This window comes from Aspergillus alliaceus, assembly GCF_009176365.1.
Source record: "Aspergillus alliaceus strain CBS 536.65 unplaced genomic scaffold BDW43scaffold_76, whole genome shotgun sequence".
Classification (NCBI taxonomy): Eukaryota; Fungi; Ascomycota; class Eurotiomycetes; order Eurotiales; family Aspergillaceae; genus Aspergillus; species Aspergillus alliaceus.
In genome coordinates this window covers 44,183-61,773 of record NW_022474759.1, presented here as the reverse complement: position 1 = coordinate 61,773, position 17,591 = coordinate 44,183, and the positions used below count along the sequence as shown (strand labels likewise).

The following is a 17,591-nucleotide window of genomic DNA, read 5'->3' as shown; positions in this document are numbered from 1 at the left end:
TATACTAATAGCATGTATACCATCCCTTTGCCTCTAAAACTGCATTCACACGGATTTCTATAGACCTTATTAAGGAATTAAAATAATCCTCTTTTAAGCTCTTCTATATATCCTTAATTGCCTTATAAAATTACTCTTTCAATTAGCTTTTGGTTTTATTAAATAACTTAAGATCTAGATAAAGAATATAGATACGCTCTTTTAGCTTAGCCCAGCCATACTTAATAGAGTTCAAATCGGGTAAGTATGGGGGCCAGTCAATAAGAGAAATACTATTCTTATTAAACCAATTCTTAATAATATTGGCTATATAAATAGAAGCATTATCTTGCATAAACTCTATATCAGGTTCCTATATAGCAGATAGATAATCTTCAATAATTTCTAAATAGAAGTATAAAGAATACTCTTCTTGAGCAGATTCCTTATCCCTACTTATTCAGTAGATTTCTGTATAACCACCACCCCAGATTGCTGCCTAAATCATAATAGAGATTCCTCTACCTTCTATATATAAAACAATATACTTTTTTTTTCTATTTTTTATCAAGATAGTTAAGCTGCCATACCCATTGATTTTTCTTTCCTTTACCAAGCTTAATAGAATATTCATCACTCTAAATAATCTTGCTCCCCTGCTTATATATCCACTTCTTGCGTGTATATGTCTATTGATAATGTAGTTTAGCTATTTCCTCAGTTAATTAAGGTCCTTTTTGCGCTCTCCAGTGACCATATCCAGATTCTTTTAATATACGCGCAACAGTGCGTGCAGAAACAGGCTTATTAAGTAATTTACAGATATCTTCTATTTTTATAAGAATATATCGCTTATCAGTATCAGAAAGAATCTCTGGCTGTCCGGAGCAAGGAGAGCTAGTTCCAGTAGTACAGATCTGATATATTTCAATAGTGGTTTGTGGTTCCTAGTATGAGATAGGACCACCTTATATATATACCACCTAACAGGTTGACTACTTGACAAGTAGTCAATTGCTGAGCTTTTAGCCTAGTGGTTAGGTGGCTGGCTAATGGAATCACAGGTTTAAATTATTATATATGGCAAATTCATTGCGCGTTGAATATCGGCCTTTTTCTGGCCTGCAAGAAATCAACTGATATGAATCTATAGGAGACACGTGATCGCCTAGCGGCTTGGCCGGATCACCCACTCCTTCAGCCCCTGAAGGCTTTACCCATTAGAAAAAAGATATGAAGAAGCAGTGAAGATAGTTGATATAGTCGTCCATAGAATTGAGATCTATCGGAATGGCATCCGGTCCTCAGTAGGCTACGTATGTGTAGCTGATACAGCATCATTCTGCCCATCTTTCCCCTGAGATCACAACATCAACCAACTATAATCCCACGTTAAAATGGTTCCAGTTCATGTCTACTAGCCCTGTTAGAACTAGTAGATCGTAAAGGTGTGCGAGGCATGATCCAGATGGTTGCAAAGATGAAGTATAATATTGGGTAGCGCGTCGCGTGACGCGGAATTACGTAGGCTTTTGTCATGTGACTGTATATATGCGATACAGATGAATGATATGAAAAGATTCCAACATCTTGGAACCTTATACCCAACCTTTCTGGCCTTTTAACATATGACAGCCGATTAGGAGATTTATTTTCATGATTTGCCTCAGAATAAAAACGGCTACAACCATGGCAAAACTCGGCCAACGGCGCGCCACATGAGAAAGAGATGCCCTAATGTATGTTGGATATGGCGGCCTCAACCATTCACTATATTGCTGCTTTCTGCAGAATATTTCAAGGGTGGTATGATGGTAGTGAATATCATAGACAAAGAAACAAAGAAACAAAGAAAATAGTGAATAGGGAGGTCACCTGGGTACGGTATTTTCAAGCAAACATAATGCCTAGATAGTTCAGAGAAATAAGATAACCTTCATATTTTCAAGAATATATTGTGATCAGTATAAACCCGCTGGATCTTCGGAAGTAACAGACACTAGACTCAATCGAAGAAGCTAGGGCCTCTGGTCCCACCTGTCCTAACGAAGTCCCATGTCTGTCTATGGCGTATCCCGCTACAAAATGCTGATTATTTTATAATCGAAGAACGGCCTTTCTCCCCCCATGTTTCGATTTGTGAGCTATTCATAGCCACTTACCTCATAACAAAACTCAAGTCGAATAAGGATGTCGTGTACCAGGGTTACTGGAGCAGACACAAGCAATGTCGACTTCAAGACCTGTGTGAAAGTTCCGTTCTGGTCCAAAGGACGACCCCCCTCATGGTCCTATGGAATATCATCTAAGAGGAAATAGGTCACTGCGATATAAACTCTAGGTTCAGGCCCACAACAGGGTGAACCCAGCGCTGACCCAGTGGTATAAGCTACATTCCTGGCCGAACCATGGCTCCTCGACTGTAGCAAGGATGTGAGGACATGTACATTTTGAGAGAGACTTTTTTTACTTGGGTGAGCAAAAGCCGCGAGTTAGGGATTGTAGCTCTCAAATAACCCCCTCCGAAACAAATAACACGAATGTGAAAGCTAAACCGGGGATATTTGCACCCTTCTTGGTCATTATTACATTGGGATCAAATCCCGACCCCGTCCTATTCGCTGGGCCGTGACATCCGAGCAAGGAAAGGTGGTGCGACACGATACTTGCCTAACGATGTGGGAATGAATACAAGTTTGTCCTGACAACATAGGTTTATATGGGATGAGAAGCACCCCAATCGACCCAACGATCCCTTTACTTCTCCTGTCATGCATTTCATCCTTTTCAAAAGGCTGAAAGCCCTTCTTCAACTAAACGCAGGTAGCATTTGATCACTTCGCCCGATCAATATGAGTTCGATTACCGCTGTACAGCCGCAGCTCCTGTGGAACTTGGCTCCAACCTTCCCTCAGCATTCACCGTTTCTTAAGCCTCCTAGAAGAGAGTCGCAACAACTAGACTTGGAGAACATCGTTCCATACGAGCCATGGGCTAAATTTGGAAACGTCGCCCCCTTTGCCATGTGTCATACGAACCAATCAAGCCTTCCACGTTTACAGCCTCATGTAAGCGCGATGTCTCTGACAGAGACTGCTTTACCTATTCAGCCGGCGATCCAGCCCATCAATCTTCAAAACCGCGAGCTCGAAGGAAGTACGCAAGGCATGGGATACCCAGCAGAGGGCTACACAAAGGATATTCCCCACGTCTTTGTGAACCCTAATAGAGCAAACAAAGATTGGAAGACAAGACGAGACAAAGTCCTCCAGCGTAATCGAGAGGCAGCCAAACGGTGTCGCCAGCGAAAGAAGCTTGTGGTAGAAGAGATCGAGTCCCTTGCCGACGCGCAAGCATGGCGGAACAACGAATTACGAGGCCAGATTGAACACCTGCGTTACGAGATCCTTGATCTCCACAGCGAGATACTGAAGCATGCGCAGTGCGATGATGAGCCGATCAAGCAATATCTTGCGCAGAGAGTCAGAAAAATATCCGAGGATCACTCAGTTGGTACGGCTAGTCCTCCGCCGATAGATCCACAGTTGTCGTCCTCTTTTGAAGCAAGATTCGAGAATGGCTCACCACCTACAACTGATCTGCGTCCGGCAAGCGGTGGCTCACAGTATGATCCACAGCGCATGGGGACCGACGCGATACCTTTCCATAATACAACCCTTGCTCCAGCTTCATCCGGTGAGCGGACTACGGAGCGGACCCTGTTTGAATTGATCAGTTATTGAATATACCGACACCTTTTCTTTTGTACGCGAAGTCGCCACATAATTCTATCCGCCTCGGGAAGGATTTAGGCGTCTAAAGTGTCTCTTAACACACAAGATTTCTAAATACGTAAACTACTTGTTGGATGGAAAGGCAAGGGGAAATGGAAAAGATATCAAAGGAACCAAGAGGAGAAGCTAATAGATAACAAAACAATTAAATGGCCGTGTGTGACCCTGATTACTCTTGCTCAGTTTTCAGCGAGGTGTGTACAGAACGAAGGCAAAGGAAGAAACTAGAGTAAGAATTTCTCAACAGGACCAGTATCCTCTATCTACGCGGTTCACAGTTAGTTGTATAGTAAATGGTTTATGAGCTATTAGTTGAACGAAGCACTGAGTAGAAAGAGGAGATGATAAAGACTACCTATCGGCGTAGCCAGCCAAAGTTATCACAGTATAGATCCAAGACACCACCCCTTCGACACCAGCATACATTGTTGAGAACAGGGCTATGTAGCTCACAGAACGTGGTAAAAATGCAGTATAGCTTGCCTAATATGAAGAACATCTCACCTCCATCAAATGGCAAGTAGGTGGTCCTTGATATCACTGACTTAGGAACTCAACGGAGGATACAACCGATTTTACCTGTGGTGAAGTGCCTCGTCACAAACGCTCATCATGCCAGTCTCCTTGATAAGATCCTATGTATTATCATTATTATCATCATCACCGCCAAACGTCGCTCTCCACAGCACTTTTCACTCCGCAGGCCGAAGGAACGGTGTACTTCCTATTCGGATCACTCTCCCACGTAACTGCCCCATTCTGAACGCGAATAAACTTATACTCGAATGACTGCCCTGCAGGTAAGTTAACAGTTCCCGTCCACAACGGATTATTGGTCGTGTATCGGTCTGCGCTGAGTGCGATTGCATTATTGGGATTCCAGCTCCCAAGCTGGGAGACTGATCCGACGATCTTGACATTCTCACCGTAGACCGTCGTCGCCTTCACTTCAAAGGTGACCGATACAGTCGTTGGCTTCTGACAGGGAGTGTCTGGGGCACCAGGATACCCACTAATAGTCGGCCATGATGTGATGACGACGCTGCTGTAGGTCCCAGAGGCCGAGGTCGGGGAGCAAGCCGATGGAATGCTTGTGGCAGCGGACTGACCCCAAGGCGCAGGGACGACAGCATTTCTCCGGTTATGGGCGGTTAAAAGTGCAGCGTATGACCAAGTCAGGTCTCGAGCGGAGGTCTGTGTTCCGTCCGCTTTAGTATATTGTTCCGCCATTGAGCCGTTCGGTGCGGCATATTTTTGCTATGTCTGTTAGGGATAATGCACTACACATGTTGCATTGGTGAGTAAGGGAGGGGCATACAACGATCTGCATATATCCGTCGGCGTACGTTTTAACGACTGCGACGATGTCTTTGTACACCGTGGTGGACGATGCGTATGTTCCTGTCGCGGCGGGATTGTATAGAGCTTTGAAGAACGACAACGAAACGTCCGTGATGGTCAACGACCCGAGTTTATCCCACTGGTACAAGGCGTCATACAACTGTTCCGCAGCAGCAAGGGTCGTCAGGAACCAGGGATTGCCATTGTAATAGCTATCCTCCGGGTAGCGACCAACAGCAACCGCTTGGTTCTGAGCGCGACCGGAGTTGATGGCATAGATCGATCGGAATGAGTCCGTTACCATCTTATGATTGGCTAAGGCTCTGGCCGAGCAAGGCTGGAAGGTAGTATCATCACACCCAGCCTTGGGATCAAACGTGTGGATACTGCCTAGAACTGTGTTGATGTCTTTTCCCGATCGCCCACCACCAAAATTAGCCAGGATGTAGCTACCAGACCAGAAGGATTGTAGATAGCACCGAACCTGGGGTGCTTGCGAGTCGCAGTAAGGACACGATGACCCTACGCTCTTTGCAAAAGTACTGCCTTCCACTAGAGCGCGATGAGAGACTGCGACGGTAAAAAATGATGAGCCTTGGACTTCTTCCCAGAGATCTATCGAATGTTAACTACTGACTGATAGCTCCAATGGTCTGTACAGAAACATACCAAACCCAGACTGGTTCCAATATTGAGCCACGTAAGACAGGTCATTCCGGACAACAGGCCAGACCGAATCCGTAGCTATGTCGGTGTGTCCATTTTCCTGAATAATAATTAGCGAAATGCTCCGATCATAATAAGGAGTGACGACGATGGACTTACAATTAGCCATTCGCCAAACGCAATCATAGCAGTCGCTCGCAATGCTGGCCCATCGCGCTGAGGCCGACCCCATGCTCCTGTGAAGGCCGACTCATCGGCATTCAGCTTGGGCTCGCCCAGACCTCCGCTAGAGAGGCCGCCAGAAGGATTCGAGACACCTTGGATCCGAGCCTGAGAGCTAATGTACTCTTCGATTGTAGGGAGAAGGTTTGCATCTCCGCCTCTGAAAAGGTCCACGAGCGTCTTCATGACGAGTCCCGAGTCGCGAGTCCAGGTATAGAAGTCTAAGGATAGTGAGTGAGCCAGAAAAAAAAAAAAAAAGAAAAGAAAAGAAAAAAAAAAGAACAGGCCCATCATAGGAAAGGCGTCGTACAATCTGGATCACTTTTGCTCGGACTCGCGATCACTACGCCCGAGCTTGCGCCCTTCGCCCACTCGCCATCTGCGCCGATGTTATTCAAAATTGCCTGTCGCGATACATCTGCCTCTGTGCTCAACCAGGTATCCAGACTTGCCTCCTGCCTGAGGATAGGCTGGACGGCGAAAACAGTGGACCCCAGGGCCAAGGCCCTGAGACAAGAATTGAAAGAGACCATCTTATTCCGCTTCGGTTGAAGGTTTTTGGATAATCATTTCCCTGTACAGCGAGGATGAACGCTTTTATATAATGTTTCGATACGGTCGCAGCGGACGTGTTCTTCTCGTCGAAATACTTACCATCCGACCGAGCTGAAGCTGGATTAAAGGTGCGGAGAGAGTCAGCCAATGCTGAGAGGTGATCACTAGACCTAATTCCCGGCAGCAATTCTGCAGGCAAGACAAGGAGGCTATTTGTTAATAGTCATGCAGCTCGCTGGAGCCAAGATGCGGCCGACCTCCAATCATTGACATGATTTTCAGCCAGGAAGAAAAGCCACAAATTGAGTTGGCCCGCGAATTCGCCGTCCCCTGTCCGGGAGACAGATGATTTTGATGAGGTTTCGGTGGGCTCGGAGGTTTTAGATCGTGATTATCCTTCTTTTGAGACCCGTACCCCTCCGTCGATTACTGCTTTAGCATGTATGTATATTCCCGAATATACCCCCTCCCTGGCTATACCGCATGCTAGATGTGGCAATGTATATAACTTCTCAGAACGGCCATATATTGAACTTATTGCTATATCATATTAGTGGTGGCAATATTATTCAATAACGTACGTCGAAATAAATTGGACTGGACACATCGACCCGCCGCAAGGGGTAATTTTTGCCTTCGTATGGAATGTTCAACTGTTCAACATGCGATCGATATCCATATCACTCGCATTCTTACAGGTCCTTCTCGAAGTTGGTCTCCAAAGTCTTCCTACCCTGCGGCTCTATATAAGATGCCCAAAATTTCAAGCGCGTGAAAATCCAAGTTTGAAGATCTTAGTAAAGTACAATAAAAAAGAGATGCACGCTGATGACTTCTCACAAACAGTATCGGATTTGTACGCTAGGTATAGGAATTGAAATCGAACACGCAGGCGTGGTGTTAAGTCAGATCCACAGTGTCCTGTTGTGAGGGCGGTCCATATAAATTCCCAGATGTTGCAAGACCTTGCTATCCACTCATTTCCATGAAGGTAGTAAAGCAAAGCCGTCGCCTAGGGCAGAATAGTCCAATGGTCAAGTGCGAATCCATAATATATGATATTGGAGCATGGCAAAGAAATCAGGCTGGGAGGAATTGCAGCGGGGAGCTGATTGTTGGAAAGCAGAATTGTTTCGCACTTACATGCAGAGATATAGCGACTCTCGCACATCTGGAGAGACTCTAGAGCAAGTAAAGTTGTTTCTTTGGAGATTTATTGGATTAGCAAGGAAGTTTGCCCATGGAGTGTCAAGGTAATGCTATGCTCAGTGCCCAACCATTCGTAGGTTGAATCAGAATTTTGGGATAAACTGAGTTATCTATGCAATGAGTTTATACGATGTAAACAGGTACTCGATATACTTTCTCACTGGTATCTATGCCTAGCCCTACGTATCTACTTCTAGGGATAATCTTATCCTTTGCTCGAAAGAAGCAACACTAGTGAACGTGCTACATACTGTTATTGTAAGGAAAGTGACCTTTAGCAAGTTATATACCGTATAACTAAAGGTCAACTACTATCATATGGACAGTATCAGATAGATAAAGGTTCGAGTGGTGGCCAGAGCTGGAGAACCTAGATTTCTTCATGCCCGCTTCAAACGCTACGACACCACTAGAGGCGCGGGTCCTTGAGGCCCCTTGTGTGCCTCTTTGCCCCGCACCACTAGAATCTTCAAGTATCTCTCACATGAGGCTCACGCATGAGCCGAGGCCATTTATCTCGCATGAGGTAGACGACTGTTCGTTAAGCTGAAGGATTATCCAATATCAACAGAATCGGCCGCATAGCCAGTCACAGCCTGGTCTGAATGAACAAGATAAGTTGTAAAACCAGAATCTGATAAATATCATAAAAGACTCGACCAATTATGGGAAAGACCAAATGTGGGGGGCGTTACACTGAGCGTGGGGATATGGCTCAGGGGGAACTACTCAATATTGGGCAGATTCTAGTTTTATCCTATACACGAGTCGTAGTCTTTGCTATCGCTATGAGTACACATTGTTGCCTAACAGCAGTATGGGGGATTGCTGGAGTCTCCAGTGATTTAGTTGATGAATCAGTTTCACAAGCACCTCATAATACTAGGCATGCGTAGCCGGTTATTCAGTAAATATAGTAACTATCCTGATTGATCAATTAGGACCCAGAACACAACAGACTAGGTAAACGCAAAATGTTCGACCATAAATGAGACCTGCTTGGCTCCACTGAGTTCACGAAAGTCCGAGTTCCTGAATCCATCATCTTAAGCGGGGGGAGGGGAGGTTGTTACGCCAAGTTGCCGCAGCCCTAACGTGCCCCCGCCCCCCCCCCCCGCCCCCGCACCCCCGCGTTCCCATGTATGGACCCACTTGTTGATATTCTGCAACGTATATTAAACGTTTATCATCAGTCAGTGCGCGCTAACAATGATCTTCTGACTTCACAATTGACTGCCTTAGCACCTCTCGGTCAGTGTGCCTCGGTTCACATGGAGATCGACTTGGAATTCTTTGAAATCCGACAATGAATTATACTTCCATCGTCTCCATCAATCCTTGTTACCTAACCGTATGACCCTTCTGACCAAGCCAGGCTAGATATTATGGGGGCATCTCCGTCTGTCTCTCCGCAAATCTTGGTGATTTACGCGGGGTTCTAGCGTCGTATCCCACGACCTGGATACGATATTGGGAGCATATTTGCCAAGGAATGCCAAGGAGTTATTATCATTCCTGGAGGAATAGAGAGAGCCGTAAACAAATATTGGGCATTCCAATATTAGAGTAGGATACTAGATAGAGATGTATATATACACCGTTTTATCCCAACGTCATATACTGTAGATCAAGGCCCGCACGATGATCTTCAAGCCCTCCTTACTGTTTCTCCTCTCTCTCCCTTCCGCCCTGGCAGCTCCTGCCAAGAGGGAACCCCCCACGGTGACCATCTCTTCTCCCTTAGCCACAATAGTGGGAAACTCTGGGAACGTTGAGAGCTTCAATGGCATCCCTTTCGCCCAGCAGCCTACCGGCCCCTTGCGTCTCAAGCCTCCGAAGGCGTTAGAATCACCTCTGGGGACATTCAAGGCTACTGGAGCCGCTAAGGCCTGTCCGCAATTCTTTTTCTCCACTGATAACCCCGAGTTTCCAGGGTCAGTGGTGGGCCAGTTGATTAATATCCCTCTGTTCCAAAAGATCACCAATGCCGGAGAAGACTGTTTGAGTCTCAACATTCGTCGACCGGCAGGGACAACCTCAGCAAGCAAGCTACCCGTTCTGGTGTGGATATTTGGGGGTGGGTTTGAGCTCGGATCATCAGCCATGTATGATGGTACACCCTTAGTCTCCAGCTCTATGAACTTGGACATGCCTATTGTCTTTGTAGCCATTAATTACCGTGTCGGCGGGTTCGGCTTCTTGCCGGGAAAGGAGATACTTGAAGACGGGGCTGCGAATCTGGGTCTACTTGACCAGCGCCTAGCATTGGAGTGGATCGCCGATAACATCGAGGCCTTCGGTGGTGATCCAGAGAAGGTCACTATCTGGGGTGAGTCGGCCGGATCCATCTCCGTCTTTGACCAGATGATGTTGTATGAGGGGGATCACACATACAAAGGCAAGCCACTATTTCATGGTGCAATTATGAACTCTGGATCAGTAGTACCCGCGGAACCAGTCGATGGGGCTAAAGGGCAGGCCGTCTATGACGCTGTCGTTGCTAGTGCCGGCTGTTCCAAAGCTTCAAACACCCTGCAGTGCCTGCGAGAGCTCGACTACACGACCTACCTCAACGCTGCTAACTCTGTCCCCGGAATACTGAGCTACCACTCTGTATCTCTCTCATATCTCCCTCGTCCTGACGGGAAAGTCCTCACCGACAGCCCAGATGTACTCAGCAAAGCCGGGAAATACGCCTCGGTACCGTTCATTATCGGCGACCAGGAAGACGAGGGGACAATTTTCGCCCTATTCCAGTCCAACATCACGACTACCGACGACGTCGTAGAGTACCTATCCAAGTATTTCTTCCACGGCGCCTCACAAGATCAACTCCGAGAGCTCGTAGGTACATACCAAACCATCACTGAAGACGGCTCCCCCTTCCGAACGGGGCTCTTCAACAACTGGTACCCCCAGTTCAAACGGCTCGCCGCAATCCTCGGCGATCTAACGTTCACCCTGACTCGACGCGTTTTCTTGCAGTGGGCAAGCGAAGTCAAGCCGGACGTTCCTAGCTGGTCATATCTCTCATCGTACGGCTACGGTACCCCTATCCTGGGAACCTTCCACGGCAGTGACATCCTCCAAGTCTTCTACGGCATTCTGCCAAATTACGCCTCTAGGTCCACCTGCACCTACTACTTCAGTTTCGTGTATGATCAAGATCCAAACTCCAGGAGAGGCAAATATATGGAGTGGCCTCAATGGAAGGAGAAGAAGCAACTGATGAATTTCCTTGCGCACTCGGGGAAGCTGCTCAACGACGATTTCCGATCGGATACGTATGAACTTATCTCGAAGAATGTGGCTTCATTCCATATCTAATGGATGGCTATATATTTTTCGAGACAATTTTGACGTTGATACGTAATGTATATAGTCTAGTATATATGGGGTGCATATAATAATGTAGCCCCGTGCTCCGGGTTGTTAATATTTTACAGAATTCACTTTATTTAACCTAATATCATCGTGCTGCCACGACCACAGATTCTTTTATCAACCATCTTCTTGCGCTCACGATGCTGAATATGTGTGGGCTATTTGTGATCTGAAGTCACTAATATTATCACTAGGCTACTGCTGAGAAAGAATTCCAGATCACAGCCAACGAAGGATGGCTCTGCATAGGCCTCTACCTTTATTGGACTGACTCTTGGGCGGCATAGCGCATGATATGACTTGATTAGGAGTGTTTGGTTACAAAGTTATTTGTAATAAGTGTTTGTTTCTATCAGGACTGACATCTGATCTCATTGTACAGTCCACTTGCCATCTCAGATTAAACAGTCCGTAGTATCACAAGCCCTATTATATATGTACAAGACTATTTATACATTATAAAATAACCTTCGCATCATCACGATCATTAGCGTTAAGCCCATGCCGACCAGCTCAGTCCATCCCGATACTGTAGCCCAACCTGCGGGCCCTCGTTGGAGATAAGATACCCATCCAGACATTGATCATACGATACCTTCGGTTGCTTCTGGTAGAAAGCATCGTACTGCGGATCAAGCGCATCTTTCAGGCTCTGCACGGACCCATCAGGATGAATCGCCTTCCACGGCTCAATGCAGGTGGGACCCTGGCAGGATTTCAGGACGAGAAGCAGAGCGTCGAGCCGGGTGATAACGGCCTGCAAGGGCCGACCGAGGAGTTGGAATGTGGTGTTCTTGGGTGTGTAAATGTTGTGGAGTTGATATGGGTCAGACTAGATTTTATCAGCACAGTTCTCTAGCAAAGTTAGGTCGCAATGACGTACTGTGAGATCGTAAAGCTCATGCTCGCCATGACACCACACGGAGTAATAAAGGTTATATCCATCGCCGAGAATACGGGCCGACTTGTAGGTGTTGTTCGAGAAATGGGTGTCACCGTCAGGGCCTATATACGATTGGATGAGCACAGACCACGACTAGCTCATGAGCATGACAGCCTTACCGATCGTAGAATATTCTCCTTCGAGAACTGCGGAACCCCAGAACTCCACGGTAACATGCTCATGGGAAATCGCAGCGGACTGTCGTTTGATAGGCAGGGGCGTGCCATCGAAGTCGGCCCGCAGCGGTAAACCAGCCAATTCAAAGAACGTTGGAGCTAGGTCGATGTGTGTCGAGACACTGTTAACGGTCTTTCCCTCGGGAATACCGGGGCCTCGAATAAAGAACGGGACCCGGATGTCTTCTTCGAAGCCAGTTGTTTTACCCGGAGGCATGCGGTGCTGACCGATGTGGAATCCGTTATCCGAGGTGTAGATGATGTAGGTATTCTCGATCTCGCCGCTTTCCTCGAGACGAGAGATCAGCCTATCGACCAATTCATCAACACCTTGTAGAGCGCGCAGGCGTTGACGATAGAAATGATCTTCATAATCAATGACTGTTTGGTTCTGCAGCGCGAGATTGGACACCCAGCTAACCCCGGTACGCTGGAATTGTCAGTACGTTCCTTCCCACTGCCCGCGAAGCACATACTTACATTGAGCGGGTTGAAGTTAGGTGTCCGAGGCAGCTTCACATCTTGAAATAGATGTTGGTGGCGAGGCGCAGGAATCGGTTCCGTCATGATAGTAGGGCTCGAGCCGCCCAGTGTGTTGGGATCAATATTGGAGTGGGGTGCAACCGGGGAAACAGCCACGAAGAACGGCCGATCACTCTCCAGAGCATCATTGAGGAAATCAAGAGCCTTCTTGGTGATAACATCCGTCGTGTGATGGCCGGCGTAGTTCTGGGGGGCTTCGTGATTGCGCTGGTAGGTAGAGTTATAGTAAGAGTATGTGTGAGGGTCGAGAAGGAAATCCGAGCCATTGAAGCCCTTCGGGAACGGCTTATTGTAGGTACTGAGACTGTGTGCATTCATAAGCTTTCCTGTGTAGTAGGTATTGTAGCCGGCATTCTGGAACCACACGGGGAACCAGTTATCATTGAAGCCTTGGGAGATGAACTTGGGATATCCGCCTGTCCATGGTCAGTATACAGAGCAAGCGATGCCATCGTATTTTTATTTCGTGTAAGCATAAAATAATAACCCACATACCCCAAGGTGGGCTCACATCCGTAACATTAGTATTATGTGCCTGACGTCCTGTCCACAAGCTGACTCGCGAAGGACAGCAAAGCGCAGTGGTGACGAAGTGGTTTACAAAGTCAATGCCCTTCTCCTTGATCCGATTCTGGATATGCGGGGTGTACGCGGGAGAGTTCAATTGGAGATCTTGGTCGTCAGTCATAATGAAAAGGAAATTAGGCTTCTTGGAGACATGTCTCTGCAGTGCATGTTGCTGCGGACCAGCCTCTGAAACCGCCAGAAGGCCAGACAGGGCCACAATGCTCGAGAGCTTCATGGTTTGGGTACGACTGGGGTCGGAGCAGGTATGGGAAGCTGTTAAAGACCTGCAGCTGAGCTTCGTACATATAGCCAGCTACTCAGATGTGGGGAAGCACTTTTCTATTCACGATTGCGATTGCGATTACGGGCGACGGGATGATGCCATTCAACGGTTTACCGAGCCGAGCTACACAGTATGCGAAGATTGGCTTGAAACGAATATGTTGGGGGGGGATGAGTTTGACGCAAGGGATAGGTATGTCCACCAATAATAGATGCATCTATCGGTTATCTGAAGAGTAGTACATTGTTGGTCAAGGCTAATCCCCACTAAGCATCAAGCATTATCTCCATGTGGTGCAGTGAGGTTCCGATTTTAGCGGTTATGGCATCACGATCATCCAATAATTGAGCAGAACTGATGTTGATCGTCGCTTTTCCGCCGATTCCTGGCAATTTGAATCCGCCCCGATTAGGGCTGTTGCAAGTCACGTCTCTCCCCTCAAAGTACTACCTGGAGGTGGAAAGACACGACAAAAACATCCCGAAACCAGAACGTTGGCGATTGAATTGAAGTGCTTTCAATAATGACGGTTGAAAGAATTCTCGAAGAATTCTCATTTTTTCCCCAAAGATGTCAAAAGTTTCTTCTCCACTGCGGGTACAAATTGAAATTACGTGCTCGACTGTTAAGATGAGCTCATCACTATAAGAAGGATATTTTTGCACATCAGATACGTGCTCAAGGGGATTTAATATTGCACATTAAAATTACCTTTCTAGGAAATTGAATATATAATTAGTTCATGGGTTGATTATAGTTCATAAGTTCGATATACCCTACAATAGACTTCGGGATCTTTCAAGCCTCTTCCACTAGATTGTTTTTGGATCTTGCCTCTAGGAGATTATGTTCAAGGCAAAGAAAGAAAGAGCGTACAAAACTCGAGCTGCTGTATCGGTTACTGAAGAGATAGGTCGCATGGTACATACACTACGGATGGGTTTTGTTTTCTTGGGCGGGGTTCTTAGGAGCCGTTGTCGATACTATATTAACTACAACTTCATAACTTGACAACCGGAGCACGTCCTGTGGGTTATAGCTCAATTATCACCGTGCGGATGAAAGAGACCATGTCCAGGTCAGAAATCCCTCCTAGGACCTTCTCAAGGCAGGGCTTATAGTAGAATATCGAGTCATAGCTGAGAGGCGTCAAGGCACCGAAAGCATTTGAGTAAGTTACATAAACTAGCATCACATTACATCTCCACGTAACAGGGTATATGGGCACACCAGAAACACAAACGGGTCCGTTCATTTACCGCCGTGCATTCTCCTCATCCAGACTGACGCCGCTCGATTCCGCATATTTGCTCTGTGGCAAGTTGTTGAGCTCGTCTTCCCTCCTATCCAGCTTGTAGTTGGTCAACCAGAATCCAATGGCACCGACAAAGGCCAGGATCGTCACCACCATGTAGTTGTACACCAGGAGGGGATCCTTGGACAGGCCGACGAAGGCCTGACCGATGGCCGAGGAGAAGGCGTTCATAAAGAGCGCGACGGCCTGCACGATCGAGCGCATGTTCTTGGGGGCCTTGGTAAACGCATACTCGAGGGAGGTGATGGAGGCGAAGATCTCCGATATACCACCCAGGATGTAGACCACTGCCTGGGTCCAGACGGAGATGGGCGAATATTTGCCATACTCGTCCAAGCACTTGTTAGCCTCCTTACCGCAGGGGCCTTTCACGTAGATGTAGTGTTGGATCACCGTGGCGCCGATCATGGAGCAGCCGGCGACTGCAAAACCCATCGTAATTCTCTTGATGGGGGTGAAGTTGAATCCCATCTTGCGCAGCCCGGGGTAAATGATGCGGTCAAAGATGGGAATGCAGATAATCAAGGAGAGAGGGTTGAGATTGTTGATGATATCGTTGGGAACGCCACCGAGATGCATGGTGGCCGCTTGGGATGTCAGGTTGTTCAACATCTGGTTGTAGGCGAGCCCTAAAAAAAGCGAGATGAGCATAGGGACAGAACCCCGGGATGGCAAAGAAAAGACATACAGAATAGAGGATACCACAAAAACACCTTGCATGCCTTCAGGCCACGAGCAACTTCGTCGACCCATTCGTCATCGAAGGTCATCCACTGAGGTCGGTTAGGGCCCAAAGCACTTGGCTTGACCGAATCCCAGAACGGCTTGTCATTTCGTTTGAACCTGTTTTCGTCAGTATCCATTCGGCGAGATGGGAGACCGTCGGGGGATCACCTACAGCAGAGCCGGATTCAAAGACCACCGCCCCTTCATTGCCAGTTTCCAGAGTCGGAATGCCTGCCCGTACACGGACCCGTTCGGTTTCACCCGGTAGTATTTATTCCGGCAGAGGAACAAGACCGTCGGGCACCATAAGAACAAGCACGTCGGCAGGAAGAATGACAGCCAGAACCCGACGTATCGCTCCGCGTAGACCATGCTCACCTGACCCGTGATGGAACCAATATTGACGGTCAAATAGTAGTACAGATAGATGCGTTGCACGGTGATTGCGGGATCCACAATCACTCGTTCTCCCGAGGAGAGAGTTTTGATGTAGGGGTTTTCCTCGCGATATTGTTCTGCGATCAAGGGGGAAATGTTCGATCTAATGTGCATAAGCATCTAGCAGCCAATTGAAGGGAAGGAACAAGGTGGAAGGGGGATTTGGGGGGGGCCCTACTTGAAACCACCGGTTCCCACACCCATGATGATGAGACCGATCGAGAAGCAGGCAATGGCACCATTGGGGTGGGAGATTACACCGGGAATAGCGGAGATGACGAGGATCAAATGTCCGAGCAAGGCGGCGGCGATGGAGTACATCACGGTACGGAACCGACCCCAGTATTGGTCGGCCAGAAATGCACCGAACATTGGCATGATATAGGACCAAAACGAATTGACTAGACGTTCAGCATCCATTTCTTCAATCGACAACGGACAGGTGACTTACACAAGGTCAACCCAGTGGAGGCCTGTTGGCCCATGTTCAGCGCTCCTGGTACCCGGGAGTTATCAAACGTCGCACCGGTGGAGGAACCGACCGGCATCGGACGCTGGATAAAGTTGACGACTAGTGCATGTCAGTAAGGAGTCTTGGACTGCAGGCGCCGAAAAAAACACACAAACGGCCGTCGTTCCATAGTAGGAGAATCGCTCGCACAGTTCGACAAACGCCACCGTATACGAGGTCCATGGGATGTCTCCACACACTCGACGCAGAGTTCTCAGTTCCTCGTTGGTCGGGTAGGCCTTTTGCAGATCAGTATCATCCATGGACGCACCCGCGACCTTGGTCGCCGGCACTTCCTCGATACTTGGCGAGATGGCCAAATCCTTATCGATGGACAGGGCCTTCTTTTCACTCAAAGGGGCATCGTGGGCGGCGACGGTCGCTTTGCTGACCTCGAGCGTCTCCGCAGGGTCGGAGGAATTCATGACGAAGAGGAGTGATGCGCGCAGACGGGATGAACACTTGTGTCAAGGGGAAAAAAGAAAAGAAAAGGGGGAGACGGGAAATGGGAGGCAGATGGGGGCTTTTAATACATCGCCGTGGGACGGGATGGGGGGTGAGAGAGGGGAGGACGAGCAAGAAGCAGCACAGCAACCCCAAAGCTACCTTAACCAGGTCATCGCGTGCTATGACCGGCGCCCGTCCAATCGCCACGTCTGATTTAGATTACGCCTGGCGGAGGGTTGATTGGCGGTTTCGCGAGAACCCTTTCAACTCAACGTTCGATCCAGAACCAAGTCGCGGAGGATTATCTCAACCCGGTCATGACCCCAACATGAGCCCACCCGTTGATAACCGGAAACCTATCCGTGGCCTTATTCTCCAGATGAATGAAGGGCATTCGTGACTGGACGAGAAACCAGATAGCCCTTCTTGGCTTCTGCGCTTGCGTTCGGAACCACCCGACCGATTGATTCATTTGGAGGATAGAAAAAAAAA

At 47.8% G+C, this 17,591-nt stretch overlaps 5 protein-coding genes across 5 annotated transcripts; 2 read left to right on the top strand and 3 right to left on the bottom strand.

Annotated features, from left to right (window-relative positions):
• Positions 1-2,831: 2,831 nt before the first annotated feature.
• BDW43DRAFT_316482 (bZIP transcription factor) lies at positions 2,832-3,722 on the top strand (the record flags this gene model as incomplete). The annotated part of the gene is made up of 1 exon (XM_032048311.1): positions 2,832-3,722. The coding sequence occupies one exon, from the start codon at positions 2,832-2,834 to the stop codon at positions 3,720-3,722; it is 891 nt and encodes a 296-aa protein (XP_031894631.1).
• A 395-nt stretch (positions 3,723-4,117) lies between these two features.
• On the bottom strand, positions 4,118-6,634 carry BDW43DRAFT_236334 (putative glucan 1,4-alpha-glucosidase). The gene is made up of 5 exons (XM_032039602.1): positions 6,313-6,634; positions 5,940-6,223; positions 5,784-5,880; positions 5,092-5,729; positions 4,118-5,030 (listed from the first exon to the last, which is right to left on the bottom strand). Exons 1-5 carry the CDS (start codon positions 6,533-6,535, stop codon positions 4,434-4,436), a joined length of 1,839 nt encoding a protein of 612 aa, XP_031894630.1. The 5' UTR covers positions 6,536-6,634; the 3' UTR covers positions 4,118-4,433.
• Positions 6,635-9,407: 2,773 nt separating this feature from the next.
• Positions 9,408-11,093, top strand: BDW43DRAFT_323495 (putative extracellular lipase; the record flags this gene model as incomplete). The annotated part of the gene is made up of 1 exon (XM_032049753.1): positions 9,408-11,093. One exon carries the CDS (start codon positions 9,408-9,410, stop codon positions 11,091-11,093), a length of 1,686 nt encoding a protein of 561 aa, XP_031894629.1.
• Positions 11,094-11,643: 550 nt separating this feature from the next.
• BDW43DRAFT_323494 (sulfatase family protein) lies at positions 11,644-13,614 on the bottom strand (the record flags this gene model as incomplete). The annotated part of the gene is made up of 5 exons (XM_032049752.1): positions 11,644-11,982; positions 12,034-12,155; positions 12,213-12,699; positions 12,750-13,228; positions 13,308-13,614. 5 exons carry the CDS (start codon positions 13,612-13,614, stop codon positions 11,644-11,646), a joined length of 1,734 nt encoding a protein of 577 aa, XP_031894628.1.
• Positions 13,615-14,421: 807 nt separating this feature from the next.
• BDW43DRAFT_293064 (putative MFS peptide transporter) lies at positions 14,422-17,589 on the bottom strand. Its single transcript, XM_032043784.1, has 6 exons — positions 16,765-17,589; positions 16,593-16,712; positions 16,320-16,542; positions 15,876-16,244; positions 15,666-15,820; positions 14,422-15,606 (listed from the first exon to the last, which is right to left on the bottom strand). The coding sequence occupies exons 1-6, from the start codon at positions 17,075-17,077 to the stop codon at positions 14,918-14,920; spliced, it is 1,869 nt and encodes a 622-aa protein (XP_031894627.1). The 5' UTR covers positions 17,078-17,589; the 3' UTR covers positions 14,422-14,917.
• Between the last annotated feature and the right edge of the window lie 2 nt (positions 17,590-17,591).

What these genes read in the sequence shown, in the direction of transcription:
- BDW43DRAFT_236334 (XM_032039602.1), bottom strand. Translation starts at nt 6,535, where the DNA reads ATGGTCTCTTTCAATTCTTGTCTCAGGGCCTTGGCCCTGGGGTCCACT. An exon ending in CGTTTGGCGAATGGCTAATT is followed by an intron (nt 5,881 to 5,939) that starts GTAAGTCCATCG and finishes ATTATTATTCAG; the next exon opens with GAAAATGGACACACCGACAT. An exon ending in TTGGAACCAGTCTGGGTTTG is followed by an intron (nt 5,730 to 5,783) that starts GTATGTTTCTGT and finishes AACATTCGATAG; the next exon opens with ATCTCTGGGAAGAAGTCCAA.
- BDW43DRAFT_293064 (XM_032043784.1), bottom strand. Translation starts at nt 17,077, where the DNA reads ATGAATTCCTCCGACCCTGCGGAGACGCTCGAGGTCAGCAAAGCGACC. An exon ending in GTGGGAACCGGTGGTTTCAA is followed by an intron (nt 16,245 to 16,319) that starts GTAGGGCCCCCC and finishes TATGCACATTAG; the next exon opens with ATCGAACATTTCCCCCTTGA. An exon ending in TCTTTGAATCCGGCTCTGCT is followed by an intron (nt 15,821 to 15,875) that starts GTAGGTGATCCC and finishes TGACGAAAACAG; the next exon opens with GTTCAAACGAAATGACAAGC.